General features: G+C 36.8%; 1 protein-coding gene across 10 annotated transcripts in view; it reads right to left on the reverse strand.

Annotated features, from left to right (window-relative positions):
* Nucleotides 1-22,394, reverse strand: part of ADGRV1 (adhesion G protein-coupled receptor V1) — a 606,362-nt gene that overhangs the window by 418,509 nt on the left and 165,459 nt on the right. For all 10 annotated transcript variants that reach the window (XR_010156862.1, XM_063810270.1, XM_063810268.1 and 7 more), the window contains 5 exons: nt 22,135-22,242; nt 18,841-19,105; nt 18,010-18,132; nt 2,481-2,700; nt 1,951-2,155 (listed from right to left, as the gene is read on the reverse strand). Coding sequence is in view for 9 of the 10 variants with exons in the window: in XM_063810270.1 (XP_063666340.1) it covers nt 1,951-2,155; nt 2,481-2,700; nt 18,010-18,132; nt 18,841-19,105; nt 22,135-22,242 (921 nt within the window). In the remaining variant the exon portion in view is untranslated. The remainder of the gene's footprint in view (nt 1-1,950; nt 2,156-2,480; nt 2,701-18,009; nt 18,133-18,840; nt 19,106-22,134; nt 22,243-22,394) is intronic.

Consider the following 22,394-nt stretch of genomic DNA (forward strand, 5'->3'; position numbering starts at 1 on the left):
TGCGTAATAATTGTGGTTTAGGCTGAACATTCATTTCTTTCTGAGAGTCTAGAATTTTGGTATGTGCCAGGCAGAGGGTGCGTGCATGATCAGACCCCAGTTAAAATCCTGGGCACTGACTCCCTAGTATGCTTCCCTGGTTGGCAACATTTTATACATGTTGTGACAACTCAGTGCTGGGGAATTAAGTGTGTCCTGTGTCAATGGATGGGGGTGGGAGGGAGAATCTTAGAAGCTTGCCCTGGCTTCCTCTGGACTTTACACCCCATGAGCTTTTTCCCTTCAATGATTTTATTTTGTATTGTTTGCCGTAATAAATCATAGCCATGGGTATGACTAAATGCTAGGTCCTGTGAGTCCTCTTAGTGACTCATCGAAACTGTGGGTGGTCATGGGGATCCCTGACACAGAGTCCTGGCCCTGCACCTGTTGAACCTCATACCCTATCACATGCAGACATCAGCCACAGTGGCCTCCTTGTTGCTCCAGGTGGGCAGGGCTACACTGCAGGGCCTTTGCTCTTGCTGATGGGTCCTTCTGCTTTAAATGTTCCTACCCCAGATATTACATAGCTCACACCCTCATCCCCCACCAGTCTTTGTCATTTTGTCATTTCCTCCAAACAGCCCTTACTGATCATCCTATTTTAGATTTCCCCACATACAACCTCCACTCCCTCCCTTGCATTCTCCATCTGCCTTCCTTGCCTAACGCTTCTTCATAGTACACTCATCACCATCAGATATAGTACATATTTTCTTATGTCTGTGTTTACTGTCTTTCTCCCCTTGCCCTCTCTAGAATTTAAGGACCATGAAAATAAAGAATTTTACCATTTTATTTTCTAACTTGACTGTAGCATCTGAAACAGTATCTGGTACCTAACAGGCATTTGTTAAATAACTGCTGCATGAATTAATGAATGAATGAGTGAGTGGGCTTGTTACCCAGTTCTGGACAATGAGACATAAGCCATTTTCTAGAGTCTTTTGGGAAATGTCTTCTTTACTTTGAGAATCTCATAAAATATCTCTCTCTGCCCCAAATGAACATGAACAGAACATAGTAACCTTAACAATAACATCAGCTTTCAAACAACCAAATGAAAGTCAATTTTGTGATGGGAAAATAGAGAGATGGAAACAATCTCAGCCAAAATGACATGGTAGAGTATCCAACTAGTCCCGAAGCTCACTTTCTCTGAGGACATGCTCTTGGTGTGCAGGCAAATTTGGGTTAGGTTTTCCTCATATGAAAAATATTTCAGAGAAAGATACATGATAGCTGCAGCTATAACTCAAATTAAGAAGTAAGAATTCACTTTGCCAAAAGGACTAAATGATGCAAATAACAGATGTCCTTTTGCTTGCTGATAAAGAAATATGAAATCTGGGCACGGAAGTAACTTAGGATTTGCATGGTTCTCTTTCCTCAGGAAAAGACAACTACATGCCCAACATACATATAATTACAACCCTCTCTCTCTCCTCCACCCTCCCCCCACTCGACCTCTCATTCTCTTCCCCTCTCCACAGAAGTAACAAAGCATAATAGGACAGTAATATATTTGTATGTGATGTGTATATCACACAGCATATATTGCATTTAGCATCTATTTCATCCTTTCTCTCTGGTAACAGCTAACAGCAGAGCCAAACTTTTAGACCAAGATCAACTTGTAACATTTCAAAGTCAATCCTATAAAAGGAATCTGAAAATAACAAAATGATTAGGACAAGTTGACTCAGAGTCCAGTGTGTAAGACTGTAAATTGCAAAATGTCAGTAGAATTCACCCTAGAATGCACATAAAAGGGAGGCAGGGGAAAGGGAAGGGAGAGAGGCTGATGATACTCAAACTATGACTTACTGAGTGCTAATAATAGCTAATACACAAATACAATAAATAAAACATTTTGCATTGCAAGTGTGGGGTCTTCAGTATCATTACCTGAGCAAATGCAACAATTCCATAGGCATCATCATTAGACAGAATGGTTATTGTTACAGAATCATTAATGCCAATCTCTGCTCCTCCTTTGGGATTTTTAAGTTGAACTTTGAAGGATTCTTCTTTTTCTGGAACTGTATCATCAAGGATATTTACTGCTATTGTAGCTTCTCTGTCACCAGGTTCAAATATCAGTTCACCTGAACTACCATAAGAAGCATATACAAAATAAGTCAACTACAACAAATTTAAGATATATACATAGTAGACTACTCATTACATTAATTGATATTAAAGGTTTGGAAGAATCACAACATTTCATAACTAAAATTTTAATCCAAAATATTCATGTAATACTGATTAACTTGGTAGAAAAGATATTAGAAATATGGATAATAACCAAATTTCAGGCTGATAAATAGCTCTTATATTTTGTATATTTTTCAGTCACTAAATAAAGACTTGGAAATGAGCTGTCATACAAAATTACAGTGAGCATAAAGATACTTAGCAAAAAATGTTGAACCTACCCAGGAATAAAGTCAGAATGGCTGGAAATGTAGGCTAGCTCATATATATGTGAACGAGTTCCCACTAGAGCTATTAAATTCTTGCTTGAATTAAGGGACTTTACTGTAACAGAAGCCACATCATAAGCAGAAGGTACTTCCAGAACAAAAGAGAAGTGATTAAGCTCCGAATTCCAGCAGTAAACAGCAGACATATCTTGGCCAATAAGAAGTATGTGGGCTGCAGGAAGGAAAGAAAAAACAACTAGAGTGAGATATAAACTGTCACCTCCCACACTCCCTGCATCGGTTCCAAAGCAAAATCTTCCAAAATCTCAAAGTTCCATTGTGATTTCTGAGGTAACTAAATATACTTCAATTTCTGAAATAACTGGATGTAAATAATAATTTTTTAAGTGCTTTAGAATGATCAAGCCAGCTTGATGAGGTATCCATACCCATTTAATAAAAAAGAAATTACTGGCTGCTAAAACCAAAACTAATTTTAAACTCTTTTATATTCATCTTAATATTTATTAGATAGCATAGTAGGATATTTTAAAAAGTGAAACATACTCATAATCCCATCATGAAATGTTTCATTTTCCTTTCTAGTTATCATTCATATGAATTCATAATTGACACAGTTATAAACAGTATAAATACAAAAAACTCTTAATTAACAATATTACGCCATGTCTATACTATTACAGTTTTCTGTGTTTCTACATAGTTTTCACGTCTATAATTTCAGTGCATAGATAATATATATGGTTGATCAAAATATATTTAATAATTTCCCTACATTTGATATTTGTTATTGTATATTTAATTATTAAATATTAAGTAGAGACAGAATTATTCATGTTAATTATCTTCACTTGATAAATTATTCAAGTTAATTAATTAGGCCAAAGGATATGAACAAATTTATGACTCTTAAAGTATATTCTTCCAATGTTCTTGAAATGTTATCAGGAAACCATACTTTTGATAGTTCAAAGCAAGGCTGGGTGCAGTGGCTCACATCTGTAATCCTAGCACTTTGGGAGGCCAAAGCAGGAAGATTGCTTGAGCCCAGGAGTTCGAGACCCGGCAACATAGTGGGAGCCTGTCTTTACAAAAAACAAAAATTAGCCAGGCATGGTGGCAAGCACCTGCGGTCCCAGATGCCTGGGAAGCTGAGGTGGCAGGATCATTTGAACCCAGGAGGTCAAGGTTGCAATGAACCATGATCATGCTACTGCACTCTACCCTAGGCAACAGAGTTAGATCTTGTCCATATGTATATATATCAGTTAATAGGGTTGCTTCTAAAAAAGAAGTAAAAAATAGCCAAAGGACATATTTATATCTACACAAGTTAAGAAGGAAGGGGGCTTCCTATATTATATACAATACTAAATAATTTCCAGACTTAAATAAAACTGGGAGAAAAAATGAGAAATCATAGAAAAACATGCACAAATTCCAGTACTTAGATAAACACATTGGAACATAAAGATATCAAATGAGGCCGGGCACGGTGGCTCATGCCTGTAATCCCAGCACTTTGGGAGGCAGAGGCAGGAAGATCACGAGGTCGGGAGATCAAGACCATCCTGGCTAACATGGTGAAACCCTGTTTCTACTAAAAATACAAAAAATTAGCCGGGCATGGTGGTGGGCACCTGTAGTCCCAGCTACTTGGGAGGCTGAGGCAGGAGAATGGCGTGGACCCAGGGGGCAAAGCTTGCAGTGAGCCGAGATCGTGCCACTGCTCTCTAGCCTGGGCAACACATTAAGACTCCATCTCAAAAAAAAAAAAAAGATATTAAATGAGATTGGTTAGATATTAAAATAGCACCAAGAATAAGAACATATGAGCCTCTTCTACAATTTTAGCCCATAGGTTACAATGGAAAGCCCCATATCCTTACTCTTACATATCAAGAACCACTGTTCGTGCTTATTTATAGTAATGGACTTAAATACTACACACTTCAGCAAACGTTGCATAAAAAGTTAAGGCAGTCAATAAAAAGGCTATCAATAAATTTGCATTTTAAATGGCCATATATTTTTCATCAAGTTTTATAAAACTGGAGACATTGAGTAAAAAAATTAATTCAGGGGCATCTCAACATCTCTGAAGTTTAAAATGAGCTGATTCAATAGTCTCAACCAAGATAACCTCTGCCTGTAGCAAAATGACCTTCTGTACTTACGGACTTCCAATGTATATCAGCAAACCAAGACCCTCCTCTAAACTCTATAATCAGTAGCACTTACTCTGCATGTGAATGGCATACTTAACATATTCCAACCAAACTCATTTTCTCTGCCCCTAAAAGCCTGGTCCTCTCCCAAGCAATCACCACCACAAAAGTTACAGTACTACCATTCACCCACCAGTTGCAGAAATTAGGGCTCATCTTTGACATCCTCTTTCTTGTCTCCCTCCGTAGCTAATCTATCACCAACCCCTGTGGTTTTACTTGTGAGACATCATCTGAATCAATCTACTTCTCTAACCAGCATCACCTACCACTTTCCAAGCTTCATCTTTCAACATCTCTAAAGAATGCGCCTCCAGCTCTTTCTCAGACATCTTCTCTTCTAACATTTAAGTTTTTCCTCCATGGCAGCCACACATGCATGCACACCCGTGCGCACACACACACATGCTCTGTCTCTTTCTCTCTGCCCATCTCTCTATCTCCACCTCCCCATCACCTCCTCAAGAAAGGCATCTCAATACTTTTAGGATAAAGACCATAATCCTTTAAGTCCCTATCTGATTACATCTTCAGTTAAACCCAGTATCACTGTTCCCTTACTGTCTGTATTTGGGCCACATTGGTCCCTTTCCAGTTCCCTAAAAGCACATGCTCACCACCACCACCTGACCTCTCTTTGCCTAGAACCTGATCCATCATCAACTCTGCCTCTTCAACTCCTACTCAACATATAATTCTCAATTAAATGATTCTTCCTTAAGTAAGTTTTCTGGGCATCTCTTAGACCAGGGCAAGTCCTCTCATTTTGTAGTATGAAAGTATTCTATCCTTTCACAGCAGTTATCCATTTATAACTAGAAACTTATATGTATGATTATACATAATATCTCTCTTCCCTGCTACTTGTAAAACTTCTTCAGCGCAGGGTTTATATGTAGTTTTGCTTACCCTTGTTTCCCCAGGGTCTATCAATGTGCTTGGCACATAATTGCACTTAAAAATATCTATTAACTACTAAAGGAGAAAAGGGTGAAAGCGAAGATAAGTTTATATGTCCTTGTAGTCTTTGTCATATTCATTCTTCTTCTTCCATTTAAAGAATTCAGTCACCACCCAATAATCTCTGTCAAGTCATTAACCAGAATAAATATGTGATCCTCATGGTTATAGCTCCAATCTAATACTTTTAATAAAATATTTGACACATTCAAAATAAGAAAGCCCTTGAACATTATTTAATGCATAATTTCAGCTTTCAGGAGATCTATAATAAGCCATTCTAAATAATTACCTACAATCTTTTCATACTTCTACAGCCTCAAGTCATAGAAACAAAAGAAATAAAGAGACCTCACAATGGGTCCTTTAACAAGCCGCTGGCAGAATTTTTTGCAAATTCTTTTAGAAATTATGCCTATTATATATTTTTTAAATCTTTAAAGAGAATTCTATAACTTTAATTAATGGCCCTTCAGGCAGCACTCATCATCCTTAAAAACATTCATTAGGCAACTATTTTGAATAATAATAAGTGACTCAAGGAGACATAGTCCACTTGAATACTTGAGGAATAAGAAAAGCAAATATAATAAAGGTAAAAAATTAAAGGACAGGTAGACAAAAACTAAACAAATATATGATGAAAGATACATAATTTACTCAACAAATCACTTGTTGAATGAATGATAAGTTACTCAAGTTGTATATCTTAGGATAATAACAGATTTATGACGAGTCAAAGTGTTGACAACGTAAAGAGAAGTTATTTAAGGAAAGAATGAGCAGAACAGAGACAGGCAGAGGACTCTGGTGGCAAAGTAAAGATAGTGTGGAGGCCAGGAAGTGATGTAATAGTCCAGGTAGGAGGTAGCTGGGGGCTGGGAGAATGTGGTATGGGCATTCCACAGGGATGAGGAGGAAGGAGTAGAAAACATGGAAACAAAGTACAATGTGAGAAACAATCTATAAAAAGTGAGAGGTAAACAGAATGACATCAGCAAGATGGTGGAATAGGAACTCTCTGGCTCCACCGTTTTCTACAGAAATCCAATTTGCAACTATTCAGAGACAAGAATACCTTGATGAATATCCCAGAACATGGGAGTGAGGCTGAAACAACCCCTTGGACCACAGACAAAGAACAGCTACACTTGAAGTGTAAGAGGAACAGTTTCTCTTTGACTATGTTGCCCCTCCCCCAAGCCAGCACAGTCCGGCACACAAGAGATTCCCTGGGAACTGTGGGTTTTTACAGAGGGAAGAGAGAGTGGAGTTGGAGGCAGACATTCAGCTTCCCCAACATTCTGGGCCCATTCACAGGTAACACTCCCTTGTCTTGCCCCACTGGAAACACTAGCTATCAACAGGGCTAGACCACCTGAGGTCACTTAGAAACAACGAACAGGGATAGGGCTCACAGTGACAGACAAGCAGATCTTGGTGGTGGCTCTGCCTTGTGGCCAGTGGAGGCACACCACCAGAAAGGATACCCAACAGCATTGCTCTGAATGAGGCACAGTTGACAGGCCTCCCAGGCCCAAATCCCTGGCCAGCTTCCATAGCCAGCCTGCGTGCTCTCCTTAAAACTTCCCCAGGCCAGGAGATAGCGGCATGTTGATAATTATCTGCTGAGTAAACATCTAGCTCCACCGAAGCTTAGTGATTGAGCTGCAACCCAACCAAGCTCTAGAGTACTCTTTAGTCCTTTCTCAGGCCAGAAGGCAGGGGTACATTTGTCATCATTCACAGAGGGAGCATCTGACCTCACCTAGATGCAGCCACAGAGCTGTGACCTAGCCAAGCCCTGGTGATCTCCTTCACAGCCACTTCCAGGCCAAGAAGCAAGGGCAGGTCAGCATTATCCACAAAGGGACCCTCTGACCCTTCCCAGACCCACGGATTATCCAAAGAGAGCATCTGACCCTACTCACACCCAGCTGCAGAGCTGTGACTTAGCCAAGCCCCAGTACTTTCCTTAACTTCACTCCAAGCTAGAAGTTAAAAGCAGGTCAGCAATTATCTGAATCTAGTCCTGCCCAGACTCAGCTAGTGAGCATCAATCCAACCAAATCCTGGGGCTCTCCTTAAGCCCTTGCCAGGCAAGGAGTCATGTGCATGTGTGTGAATGTCTTCTGAGGGGAGCATCTGACTCTGCTCAACTCCAGCAGCTAAACAGCTACTAAACCAAACCTCAGTGCTCTGCTTAAGGTTACCCTAGTATGGGAGGCAAGCCCATGTCCATGCATATCTATGCAGCATAGCCTGCAGTCCTGCCTACCCTGAGTAGTTAAGTAGCAATCTAGACACCTCACCCAGCCTCCCAGCCAAGTAGGTAGCCCTGCGCAGATATAGATCCCAAACCACAGTACTATCCAGCCAGAGAAGACAATCTACAACACTGATCAGAGGCAATTACTAAGTCCAGGCAACAGTTCTGACTTACGGAAGACCCCAACCAGAGATGTCACTGGATCTCAGAGCACAGCCAGCACTTCCATTTGATCCCAGGTCACAGGTAACAGCCCAGCCCAAATACAAAACATGATAACAAAGTCTACTTGTCTGGGGTCACTACCAACTAACCCAACCAGAATCCCAAGCTAGACTAAATAGTGAAGTTCTATCACCACCACAGAACACTAGAAAAGCCTGAAAAGGGTGGCTGTTTCCTCACATGTGCAGATGCCAACATAAGGATTTTTTTTAAATCAGGGAAAATATGACCAAAAGAAACTAATAAAGTTCCAATAATGGATCTTGAAGAAATGGAGATCTATAAAATGAATGACAAAAATTCAGAATAATTCTCTTGAAGTTCAGGGAACTATAAGAAAATACAGATGAAACAGTAAATGCAATTTGGAAAACAATTCATTAACAAAATAAGAAATTTGACAAAGAAATAAAAACAAACAAAAAAACAAACAGAAACGCTAGAGATAAGGAATACAATGACTATTCTAAAAATTCAGTAGAAAATTTCAACATCAGACTTGATCAAGCAGAAGAAAGAAAATTAGTGAATTAAAAGATAGGATACTTAAAGTTATCCAGTCAAAGAAGCAAAAATAAAAAAGAATGAAAAAGAATAGAGAAGGCCTATAGGAATTATGTGACACAATCAAGAGAACTAAGCTGTACATAACAGGAGTTCCCAAAGAAGAGAAAGAAAAAATACCAAGAATCATTATTTTTAAAAATAATGGCTGAAAAATGCCTAAATCTGGGGAAAGACAACACTATCTAGAAATTGGAAGCTCAAAGTTCTCCAGTCAAATTCAACTCAATGAAGAGTTTACCCAGACAAAAATCAAACACAAAGAAAGAATACTGAAAGCAGCAAGAGATAGAGAATATAGTCGCATTCAAAGGAGTCTCAATATGGCTAATTAGCAGATTTCTCAGCAGAAACCCTGCAGACCATGAGAGAGTAGAATAATAAACTCAAAGTAATGAAGAAGGGGAAAGAAACTTCCACCAAGAATACTTTACTCAGGAAAGCTGTCCTTCAGAAACAAGAGAGAATTAAATTTTTCCCAGACAAAGGCTAAGAGAGTTTGTTACCACTCGGCCTGCTCTATAGAATTGCTAAAGGGAGTTATTTAAGCTTAAATGAAAGTCTGATAACTAATAACATAAAACATGAGAAAATTTAAAGAAAACTGAATGTATAAGTAATATAGTCATGTTCAGGATATTCTAATAACGTAAGGTGATTATATAAAGCAAATTTATCTCTGAGGTTTAAAAGACGAAACTATTAAAAATAACTGTAGCTATAATAAACTGTTAAGAAATACAAATTACAAAAAAAATTCTGAGATCAAAATCATAAAAGTTTTAGGGGAGAGAACATAAAAATATAGTTTTTGTTTGCTATGAAGTTAATTTTTTATCAATTTAAAATAGCTGTTTCTGAGTACAAGATGTTTTATGTAAGCCTCATGGTAACCACAAAGCAGAAAACTACTGTGGAAGCAAAAACTATGAAAAGAAAGGATTCAAAGCAGACCACCATAGGAAACCATCAAGCCACAAAGGAAAACAGCAAGAGAAGAAGAAAGAAACAAAAGATCTACAAAACAAACAGAAAACAAATAATGAAAGGGCAGTAGCAAGTCTGTTCCTATTAATAATTATCCTGAATGAAATTGATTAAATTCATCAAAAGACACAGAATGGCTGAATGTATTAAAAAAAAATAAGATCCAATCATATGCTGCCTACAAGAGACTATTTACCAATAACGACACATATAAAGTGAAAATGAAGGAATGGAAAAAGGCATTCCTTGCAAATGTAAGTCAAAACAGAAGGGTAGATATATCAGGTAAAATAGACTTTAAGTAAAAAACTATAAAAAGGGACAAAGAAGACCATTCTATAACAACAAGAGGGTAAATTCATCAAGAAAACATAGCAATTATAAATATATATACACCCAACATTGGAGCACCTAAATAATAAAGCAATTATTAAATGATCTGAAGGGTGATATAGACTGCAATACAATAATAGTAGGGGACCCCAGTATCCCACTTTTAACAATAAACTGACTAGACAGCACATCAATAAGAAAACACTGGACTTAATTACACTGTAGACCAAATAGACCTAACAGACATATACAAAATCTTCTATCCAACAGCAATAGAATATACTTTCTTCTCAAGCAAACAGAACATTCTTCAGGATAGACCATATGTTAGGCCACAAAACAAGTCTTAACAAATTTAAGAGCACTGAAAGCATAGCAAGTATGTTTTCTGATCATAATGGCATTAAGCTAGAAATCAATAACAGAAGAAATCTTGGGAAATTCACAAATATGTAGAAATTAAATATACTCTAAACAATAAATGACTTGCAGAAGAAATAAAAAGATACCTTATGACAAAAATAAAAATAATATACTAAAATGTATGGTATGCAGCAAAAACAGTCCAAAAAGGAAAATTTACAGCAATAAACGCCTGTATTGAAAAAGAAAGAAAATCTCAAATAAATGGTCTAATATTACAACTAAAGGAAATAGAAAAAGAACAAACTAAGCCCAAAGTTAACAGAAGGAAGCAAATAACAAAGAGCAAAAATAAATAAAAGACTAGAAAAACAATAGAAAAAAATAAATAAAACTAAGAATTGGTTTTTTTTAAAAGAAAAAGTTGACAAACCCTTAGCTACATCAACTAAGAAAAAAAGTGCAGATTCAAACAAAATCAGAAATAAAAGTAGAGACATTACGACAGATACCACAGAAATACAGAAATACAAAGGATCAAGAGAAACTACCACAGTTATGTGCCAAAAATTGGATAACCTTGAAAAAATGAATAAACGTCTAGACACATAGCACCTACTAAAACTGAATCATGAAGAGATAGAAAACCTAAGCAGATCAATAATGAGTAAGGAAATTAAATCAGTCATAAAACGACTCATATCAAAGAAAGTCCCAGAACCTGATGCCTTCATGGCTGAATGCTACCAAACATTTAAAGAGCAAATACCAATCCTTCTTAAAATACTCCAAAAAATTGAAGAACAGAGGATAATTCCAAATTCATTTTACATGGCCAGCATTATCCTGATATAAAGGCCAAAGACCCTATAAGAAAAAAAGAAATTACAGGCCAATATCTCTGATGAACAAAGATGCAAAAATCCCTAGTAAGACAATAGCAAATTGAATTCAACAATGCAATAAAGGAATCATTCACCATGATCAAGTGGGATTTATTCTTGGAATTTATGGATGGTTCAATATATGCAGATCAAGAAATGTGATTCACTACACTAAGAAAATAAAGAATAAAAACCAAATAATCATCTAAATCGATGCAAAGTATTTGAAAAAAATCAACATCCTTTCATGATAAAAGCTCTCAAAATAATAGGTATAGAGGAAATGTACTTCACTAAATAAAAGTCACATATAACAAACAAGTAACCAACATTATACTCAATGGTGAAAAGTTGAAAAAGGTTTTCTCCAAGATCCTGGCCAAGACAAAGATGCCCACTATTGTCACTTCCTTTCAACATAGTTCTGAAAGTTCCAGCCAAAGCAATTAAGCGAGAGAAAAAAATAAGACATACCTAAATAGGAATGGAAGAAATTAAATTGTCTCTGTTTGCTGACAACATGTTTTATACATTGAAAACTCTAAAGTTTGCATTAAAACAAACTCTTAGAACGGATAACTGAAGTCAGTAAAGTCGTAGGATACAAAATCAACATACAAAAATCTGTAGCATTTCTATACACTAATAACTAGCTATCCAAAAAAGTTAAGAAAACAAGCCTATTTACAACAGCAATAAAAAATAAGATAAAATATTTTGGAGTAAATTTAACTAAGAAGACGAACGACTGGTATACTGAAAACTGTACAACACTGATGAAAGAAATAGAAAAAACCACAAATAAATAAAAAGATATCCCATATTCATGAATTGAAGGAATGAATATTGTTAAAATGTCCATGCTACCCAAAGTGATCTACAGATTCAATGCAGTCCTTATCAAAATTCTGGTATCATTTTTCTATTTTCACAGAAATAAAAAAATATTTAAATTCATATGAAACCACAAAACACTCTGAATAGACAAAACAATCTCAAGCAAAAAGAACAAGGCTGGATGCATCACACTACCTGACTTCAAAATATAAAGCAATTATGATCAAAACATCTTGGTACTGGCATAAAAACAGACTGACTGATCAAATGGGATAGGATAGAAAGCCCAGATATTAACTCACACTTTCACAACCAATTGATTTTTGACAAAGGTGCCAAGAACACACAATGAAGAAAGAGAGTCTATTCAATAAATGGTGTTGAGAAAACTGGATATCCACATGTGGAAGAATGAAATTAGATCCATTATTTCATACCAAATACATAAATCAACTCAAAATAAATTAAAGACCTTAAGTTATAAACTACTCAGTGAAAACGGGGAATATCCCCATGACATTAATCTGGGCAAGGATTTTTTGATTGACTCCAGAAGTTGAGGTGACAAAAGCAAAAATAGGCAAATGGGATTGCATCAAATTAAAAAGTTTCTGCACAGCAAAGGAAACAATCACAAAATGAAGGGACAACCCAAAGAATGGGAAAAAACATTTTAAACCCATACAGCTATCTGATAAATGGTTAATATCCAAACTATATAAGAAACTCAAATAACTCAATAGCAAGGAAACAACCCAATTAAAAAATAGGCTAGGCCGGGCCCAGGGGCTCACGCCTATAATCCCAGCACTTTGGGAGGCTGAGGCAGGTGGATCATGAGGTCAGGAGTTTGAGACCAGCCTGGCCAAGATGGTGAAATTAGCTGGGCATGGTGGCAGGTGCCTGTAATCCCAGCTACTCAGGAGGCTGAGGCAGAAGAATCCCTTGAACCCGGGAGGCAGAGGTTGCAGTGAGCTGAGATTGCACCACTGCACTCTAGCCTGGGCGTCAGAGCAAGACTCTGTCTCAAAAAAAAAAAAAAAAAATAGGCTAAAGACCTGAAAAGACACTTCTTAGAAGATGCCTTATATATGGCCAACAGGTTCATGAAAAAAATGCTGATCACTAATCATTAGGAAAATAAAAATTAAAACCAAAATAAGCTATCACCTCACACCTATTAGAATAAATCTTATAAAAAAATAAGTGTTGAAGAAGAGGAGAAAAGGAAATGCTTGCAGATGCACTGTTGGTAGAAATGTAAACTAGTAAGATGTCGTGGAAAATGGTATGGAGGTTCCCCCAACAATGAACAGAATGATCCAGCAATACCCACTTCTGTCTAAGAATATGCCAAAAGAAATTGAAATCAGTATGTCAAAGGGATATCTGCACTCCCATGTTCATTACGGCACTATTCACAATAGCCAAAATGTGAACTCAAACTATATATCTATCAACAGATGAATGGATAAAGAAAATGTGGTATATATACGCGATGGAATACTATTCCGCTTCAAAAAAAGAACAAAATTCTGTCATTTGGGACAACATGGATGGATCTGGAAGACATTATGCCAAGTAAATAAGCTAGGCACAGAAGGACAAATACTGCATGATCTCACTAGTTGCGGAATCTTTTAAAAGTTGAATTCATAGCAAAGGGTACAACAATAGTCACCAGGGTGGGGAAGAGCAAGAGAATGGGAAGTTGGTGGTCAAAAGGTACAAAATTTTGGCTAGACAGGAGGAATTTTTGAGATCTGCACACCAGGGTGACTATAATCAATAATAATGTATAGTATATTTCAAAATAACTAAGAGTACGTTTCAACTGTATCATCACAAAAATGTTAAGTAAGTGATGGATATGTTAATAGCTTGATTTAATATTCCATGTTGTATACATTTATCAAAACATCATATTACACTCAATATGTGTAATATAATTATAACTTGTAAATTAAAAATAATACTAATTTAAAAGTTAGACATAAATAACCGTGATTCCTGGTCAGTAGTTGAGATGACTGAAGGTAACACTGCCTAAATGTTAAATGCTTGATAAAGAAAGCAGTAGTTGGGCACCTAAGGGAAAAATTCCAAATACTGACTCCTGTATTTGTGCTAAATCTTCTAGTCTTCGCAATCAATATAATTTACTTTGTACATTTTAACATTTTTGAGTTCGACTATCCCCACGCATGGATGTCTCCGAAATCCAAACCTTTAACTCCAATTTCTTTCTGATTCTAGTTCCACATCTCTACTAACCACCTACACATGCTTCTATATTATCTCAAACTAAAGACACCTATAAACAAGTTCATCACATTTCCCACTACAGACATTTTCTGTGTCTTTTCCTAATTTAAAACCATTCTCCTCCCAGTTGCCAAGGTATAATAACTTTTGCTCCCCACATTTGAACAGACATCAAGTGCTGTTGAATCTTCATTTCTAACTTCTCTTTCCCACAAGGATATTCATTTCTAATTTCTCTTTCTCACAAGAATCTTCATTCCTAATTTCTCACCCCAGCTAAAGGCCCTCTTCAACTCTTGCCCAGGCAGTTGCAAGTTACTTCATCCAGCATATTCTATACACCAAAGCTATGAGGAGTTGTAAAACATGCCTTTGATCATCATTTGCCATTGAAAAGCCTTCAAGGATTTCTCTATCTCACTACTGCTGAGTGTGATCCAGGGATCTAAGAGACACTGAAACCCTTTTAGAGAATTTCAGAGGTCAAAACTGTTTGCATAATAAAATGAAAATAATGCTGTTTTCATAATAATGCTGTTTTTCTACTTCATTCTCATTCTTTCATGAGTGTACAGAACTTAGCAGAGGCTAAATGACTGATAATACTGCAGTAGACTGAATTCAGATGCAGACATGAGAACCCAGACTCAGACAAGTACTGCCTGATCTCACTTATATGTGGAATCTGAAAAAGTCAAACTCAAAAAAGCAAATTGTAGAACTGTGCTTGCCAGGGGCCAGGGCATGAGAGAAATGGGGGATTTTGATTAAAGAGTACCAACTTTCAGTTATAAGATGGGTAATTTCTGTGGACCTAATCTACAGCATAATAACTATAGTTAACAATAATGTATTGTATACTTGAAATTGCTAAGAGACTAGATTTTAAGTGTTTTCTCAAAAAAAGGTAAATATGTGAGGTAATGGATGGGTTAATTAGCTCAATTGAGGAAATACATATCATTATATGTATATCAAAATATCACATTGTATATCTTAAATATATACAATGTTTGTCAATCAAGCCTTAATAAAGATGGAAAAAAGTTAATTAATTAGGAGAATCAGTTGGGCACAGTGTCTCATGACTGTAATCCCAGCACTTTGAGGCAGGAGGATCTCCTGAAGCCTGGAGCTCAAGACCAGGCTGGGCAACACAAAGAAACTCCACTTTTAAAAAAAAACTTTTTTTTAATTAGTGGGCATGATGGAGCATGCCTGTAGTCCTAGCTATTCAGGAGGCTGAGGTGGGAGTACGGCTTGAACTCATGTGTTCAAGGCTGCAGTAAGCTATGATTGCATCACTACATTATAGCCTGACAAATGAGCAAAATGCTGTCCCTTAAAAAAATTAATTAAATACATAAATAAAAAGTAGAATCTATATACCATGTATTAAACCAGACATTAAAGAGATTTTCAAAAATTAAAATAAAACCAATGCCATTCTTCTCATAAAAGTGTTCGTTTTAGAAAGTGTTTTTTAAAAATAACGTTGTATTTACACATAATGAGTATATTGCTGTCATTTTAAAATAAATGACTTTAAAATTTCTCAGTTTTAATCTCTTACACAATAAATATGAATAGATTCTAAGAGCAAAATGTGTGAAAACTGCTGGATGATTTGAGGCACAGGCACACCATGTGCCTGCCATTCCAGGCCATCTTCTCTAGATTCCAGTGTTGTATCTCCAATCTCAGCACCACAACATTCTGGTCAAATCCTCTGTCCCTGGCACTTGCATCTACCAATGGTGCCCTCAATGCTATAAACACTTCTGCCTTTCTCCTTTGCTCATACCTTTCCCTCTGCCCAAAGTGTGTCCTGCCAATCCACACAGACATAGCTCAAGCTCTCTCTTGTCTCTCTTAATCACTCCAATTCTACCCCTCACAGAGCAAATGCTATTGGTCATTGAAATGGTTTGGCTCTGTGTCCCAACCCAAATCTCATGTCAAATTATAATTTTCAGTGTTGGGGGAGGGACCTGGTGGGAGGTGATTGGATCATAGAGGCGGATTTCCCGCTTGCTGCTCTTGTGATAGTAGGGGAGTTCTCCCAAGATCCAGTTGTTTAAAAGTGTGCAGCACTTCCCCCTTTGCTCTCTCTTTTTCCCTCCACCATGTAAAGAAGGTGCTTGCTTCCCCTTCACCCTTCTGCCATGACTGTAAGCTTCCTGAGGCCTCCCAAAGCATGCTTTCTATACAGTCTGTGGAACTGTGAGTCAATTAAACCTTTTTTCTTCATAAAATACCCAGTTTCAGATAGTTTTCTAAAGCAGTGTGAGAATGGACTAATATAGTCCTGTACCTTGAATTAGTATCTTAATATTTTTTCTTGCTTCTCCAACCATACATTAAGGCTTTTAAGTAGAGGAATTCTTCATAGCATTGTAACATTGACTTACATATAATATCAAATTAATAACTGTGTGCCATTTAATTCATACAGAATTGCCATATCTCAATTTAAAAGCAGGACTGTGATTCATCCAGAGTCACCTGTGGAGCCACTCAGGCTTGGCTCACAAATTCTCTAGACACCTCGACAGGAGACATGATGACCCACTGTCTGTGTCTCCTCCCTATGCTATGAACACCCACCCCATAAGCCAGCTTGATAAGCTCACCATGCCAGCTGGCCTCAGCTTCATCTCCTTATCATCACTGGCCCACCCAAGGGATTCCTTGCCAACCCTAAAATAATCCTACAACCTGCAGACAGCATTAATACCTTGGGTTCTCTCCAATCGACTTTGTTTCTGAAACCACAGTGATTAAAAATATTGCTTATGTTTCTGATGTGTGGATTAAAGTACAGAAGACCAAGAAAGGATTTCAGACTGTGGAGGAGGTTGGGAGAGTTCATGAAGATGGAAGAATTCTCATAGTCATTCTCCAACTTAAAAAAAATTCGTAAATGCAAATACTTGCTATTGCCATATACATACTTTCATATTTTAAAAATATATATTTAATGTCACTCTTCATGTTTCTCTAGACAAAAGAAATATATTATTTTCATTCTTCACTAATATTTTCCTCCATATTTTAGTTATTCTGATTATTCTCAAGCCAATGTCCATTCTGAAAGTATTAATCTGCAAAAGGAAAATTGAAATTCAAAAGAATTTCAAAAAATTATAGGATTTCTGGAAGGAGTATTGTAAAGCTCTTGATGTTACATTCCTATTAAAATACCCAGAGTCGGCTGGGCGTGGTGGCTCACGCCTATAATCCCAGCACTTTGGGTGGGCGGATCACAAGGTCAGGAGATCAAGACCATCCTGGCTAACACGGTGAAACCCCGTCTCTACTAAAAATACAAAAAAATTAGCCAGACATGGTGGCAGACGCCTGTAGTCCCAGCTACTGGGGAGACTGAGGCAGGAGAATAGCGGAACCTGGGAGACGGAGCTTGCAGTGAGCAGAGATTGCCCCACTGCACTCCAGCCTGGGCAACACAGCGAGACCCCATCTCCAAAAAAAAAAAAAATACCCAGTGTCTGGCAATGTGATACTAAATCTAAATCAATGAGATTAAAATCATTCTGGCTTTCCATACTACCTTTAGAATTGGTGAGCAGTTGAAAAGTCGTTACCTATTCCTGAGGCTGGTGTGAAGGAGTGGATTCTGTTAACAGCAGCAAAATCTAGGGACTGAAAATACCTGAAGGAAGACTGTCCCATCTCCCAGATGAAAATATCAATTGAATTCTGATCTCCTGCAATAATGAAATAGAAGTCAAATCTTAATGCAAAAGTTACAGAAAAAAATGACAAAATTACATAATAAAACTATAATAAAAATATCAAGAAACAAATTTCCTCAGAATCCATTTAGTCCAATAAAAATACAAGTTAATAGGAAGTACTTCAAAAGTCTTTTTGCATTTACTGCATGATGGGAATACATTATTAGTCATTAACCATGATATAATGTTAAAGAAAGAACAAGGACAATTTTTTTTAATTTTTTTAGGAATGTTGCAATTTTACCCATGAAAGTTCTACTCAGCAGCAGAAAGCAAATTTTCCTTCCAAGAATATTCTGAAAGAGTCTTATAAAAAGTTCTGAACATTATTTATTAATACTATAAATTATTCATGGCACATCAAGTAAATACATATAAAAAGTTACTTGTTTGCATCCTGCGTATAAAATATTCATGTATCTTTCAACTTTACCTACCTACTTCCAATTTTGTTTTCATATAACTTTCAGGTAGTAGTCAGAACACAAGATTAGGGGTATAATGCTTAAATATTTCTCAAAAATCCATTTACAGCTGACAATTAATACTTACCTATCAAGAAATATTCTATGGATTAGTAAAAAATTATTGCAAGAGCATTTTCATATAAAATATACCATATGAATGCTAGATGATTTCAATAATTATATATACACTACAAATACTTTATCTTCTCACCTAGAAAGACATTTTTGGCAAATATTAGGTAAATATCATTGGCTGAAGACAAAGCCTCAACTTCTGTTGTCCCACTGACAGGCACCTCTTGAAAGTTAATAAACCCACTGCCAGACCATCTGAATAAAAGGGAGTTTAGCCTGGCATTAGCCTGGGAAATGGCTAAGAACACAGAGCCTCCCTTGTTGAACAAGGCCACGGTCAGCACACCTCGGACAGGGAGTTTTTGATGCAACACGAAGCTTCCTCCATTCCACCTGAAGACCTGAAGGAAATGTTGAAATACAAAACCCTTTATGACTAGGAATTTAGCACTTGCAAGAATGTAATCAATACCATATGTTTACTCTCTTGGATCCTTTTATTTAGTTAAAAAGATACTTTCATAAATAAGAAAATACTAAAACTGATGCTCCCTCGCTGCTCTCTCCCTTATCTAATCTGTGTGAGTGTGCACATATATGTCTATGCACATAAGTACACATACACACACACAGAGTGAATGAAAGAGAAGATATTTGAAAAGAAATCAGTATCAAATGTACATCTGGGTAAGGGTTGTTGACAGCAGGGAAAGGGAAAGCTAAAACCAGGAAATAAACTACTTATGAAAAATTTAGAATGGAATAAGAAATATTCTAATGCTGCAATATTATTATCAATTGCTCGAGCAATAGAATACAGAGAAACACCTAAATCCTTTCTGTCCCCATGGTGGCAGTCAATGTACGCAAGTTTTCAGGGTAAGTGTTCATAAATGCAAAATTAAAATTCAGACCCTACCTGAAGGCAAGCTGGTCAATGTCACAGAAAATTATACTTATTCAGTCAACAATTAGGAACTTTTGAGCCACAGACATTATGCTAGGAACTATGGATACAGCGACCTTTCCCTTTATGGATCTTATTAACTATTAGGAAAAGGTAAACAAGAAACATATCAATAATTAAGTCAATGTATGAGTATAAAATGAGTCAAGTACTGAAGATGACAATTAGGATGGTCTGATAGAGAATTATGAAGGTATTTGGGAAATCAAGTTAGAAGGAACAACATGACAAAGTTCTTAAGACAGAAAAAATTTGTCATTATCTGAATAAAGACTGGAAGGAATCTGATAGTGCTGGGAGAATGATGAGAGTTAAGGCTGGAGAGGTAAGATCATCATGGAGTACCTTCCATTAGGATGACCATATAATTAATCACCTAAACAGGGATCCTTTAAAGAGTGAAAGGGGCAATATTAATAACAATACCAGAACAGGCATAATCCAGTACTTTCCAAGGCAAATCAGGAAATATAGCTATCCTATGTTAAGCCCATATTAAATAATTTCAAATTTATTCTAAGTATAATTGCAAATCATTGAGTGGTTTTAAAATCAGAAATAACATTAGTCAATTAATATTTTTAAAAAATGCCTCCAGTTACTCAATGGAGAATGGATCTGAGGAGGTCAAGGAAATTCAGAGAACAGCTAGGAGGACACTATAATGGTGTGGAAGAGAAATAATGGGGACCTGGAGTAGGGAGGAGTAGAGACAAAATGTCTTCACTTATTGACACATATAATCAAAAATACTTAATGATAAACTCGATGTGAAAGAATAAAAAGGAGTAAGTTCAAGACCAGCCTGAGAAACATGGTGAAACCCCATCTCTACAAAATACAAAAAATCAGCCAGGTGTGGTGACACACGCCTGTTGACCCAGCCACCCGGGAGGCTAAGGTAGGAGGATCACCAGAGCCCAGGAGGTCAAGGCTATAGTGACCTGTGATCATGGCACTGCACTCGAGCCTGGGCCACAGAGCCAGACCCCATGCCCCCACTAAAAAAAGGAGTAATCAAGGAAGAAATATCCCAGGATTCTGTCCTAAGCAACTGAGTTCGTGGGGTTGCTATTTCCTGAGATGAAAGCTAGCACTGAAGTAACAAGTTTCATAGTGAAAATCAAAGGTTCAGTTTGGGATATGTTAAATATTATGTACCAAAAATATATTTAAGTGAACATGTCAATAGGCAGTTAGGTATGTAGGCCTGGAATACAGAGGAAAGGCTACAGATATAATTTAAAATATACTAGCCTATTGCTGATATTTAAAACCACAGGATTGATAAAAGTATCCAAGTGAGTGAAGAGAAAGAAAAAAGAAATTTGAACTATAAGTGAATCTTTCTGGAAAACTCCAAGACATCTAAGTTTACGAAAGGGAAGAGGAACTGGCAATGGGGACTGAGAAGGATCACACACATACACATACACACACACACACACACACACACACAGAGAGAGAGAGAGAGAGAAAGGGAAAAGGAAAATTTGTGTAGTGTGTTAGAAAGCAAGGTAAGATTTATATTTGAGGATGAGGTGACTGTCACATGCTGGTGGAATGTATAATGATTACACAGAAAAACACCCACTGGATCTGGTAATGCAGTTGTCATCGGTGAGCACGGGGAAGTAAAGACAAAACAAGTAGATAATTCTTTCAGGATGTCTTACTACAGAAGGGAGAAAGGAAAGGAAATGAAAACTAGAAGGGAATGAGATCAAGGGAGGAATTTCTTTTTAAGCTGGGTGAAGCTAGAACATTTAGGCTGATTGTAGTAACCAAATAGAGAGAGAGAGACGTCAGAGATGGAAGGAATAGCTAAACCTTATAAGGACAAGGTGGGCACTTATGTGAGAGGCCTGGCTTTTTAGAAGGGACACTTTCTCTGTCATAGCAGGAATGAGGAATAAGATTGGGTTTCAAGTGGGTTTTTGAATTTGGTGTTGGGAAAATGAATAATACCCCTTTTGCTAGCTTTCACTTCAACAAGGGAATTAGCTGAAAATGGAAATGTGAAGCATGTATGGAAGTTTAAGGAGTGACAAAAGTTATCAAATAAGCATTATTAGAATTACAAGATCTAGTTTACTAAAGAAATGTGGGATTTCTGAGGTGATACTGAATGCCTGTGTGGCAATGCTAATCATGAATTTTTAGTGATACTCTGTCTGGCTGTGTGATGTTTCTCCACAATGTTTTGCAATTCAGTTAAGTTCTAATTAAATGTTCATTTTTATTATTACATTATCCTTGGCTCTTGAAGACAATATAACATTTTATGACTCTGGTGTTTAAAAATTAACTTTTTACTAACCAGTCTTTACATTCTACTTTACCACAATCAAATTTTGGTTTTCTTTTATACTAAACCAGCAGACCATACCTTTGGTAAATTTCAATTATAATGTTAAAAAGAAAAGCAAAAAAAAAACCCACTTCATTTTAAAAGAATCAAACCTGAGTTAATTCGGAATCATCTCTTTGACTTGCAATGATTAAATAATCTTGGCTGTCTGAAGTAAAATATCTTACTTGAGAACTTTCCAGAATAACGATTGTTTGTACCTGCAAGGACAGAGTGGGAATGAAAACTTAAAGGAGAGTTGAACTAAGAAAGCCACTGAACACACTAATAGCATGAGTTACTGTTTGAAATGCAAGACTTAAAAAATTTTAATACCAAGCTACACATAACTAAGTGTCATTTTAAAAAGACA

The sequence above is a fragment of the Pan troglodytes genome, chromosome 4, assembly GCF_028858775.2.
Source record: "Pan troglodytes isolate AG18354 chromosome 4, NHGRI_mPanTro3-v2.0_pri, whole genome shotgun sequence".
Taxonomy (NCBI): Eukaryota; Metazoa; Chordata; class Mammalia; order Primates; family Hominidae; genus Pan; species Pan troglodytes.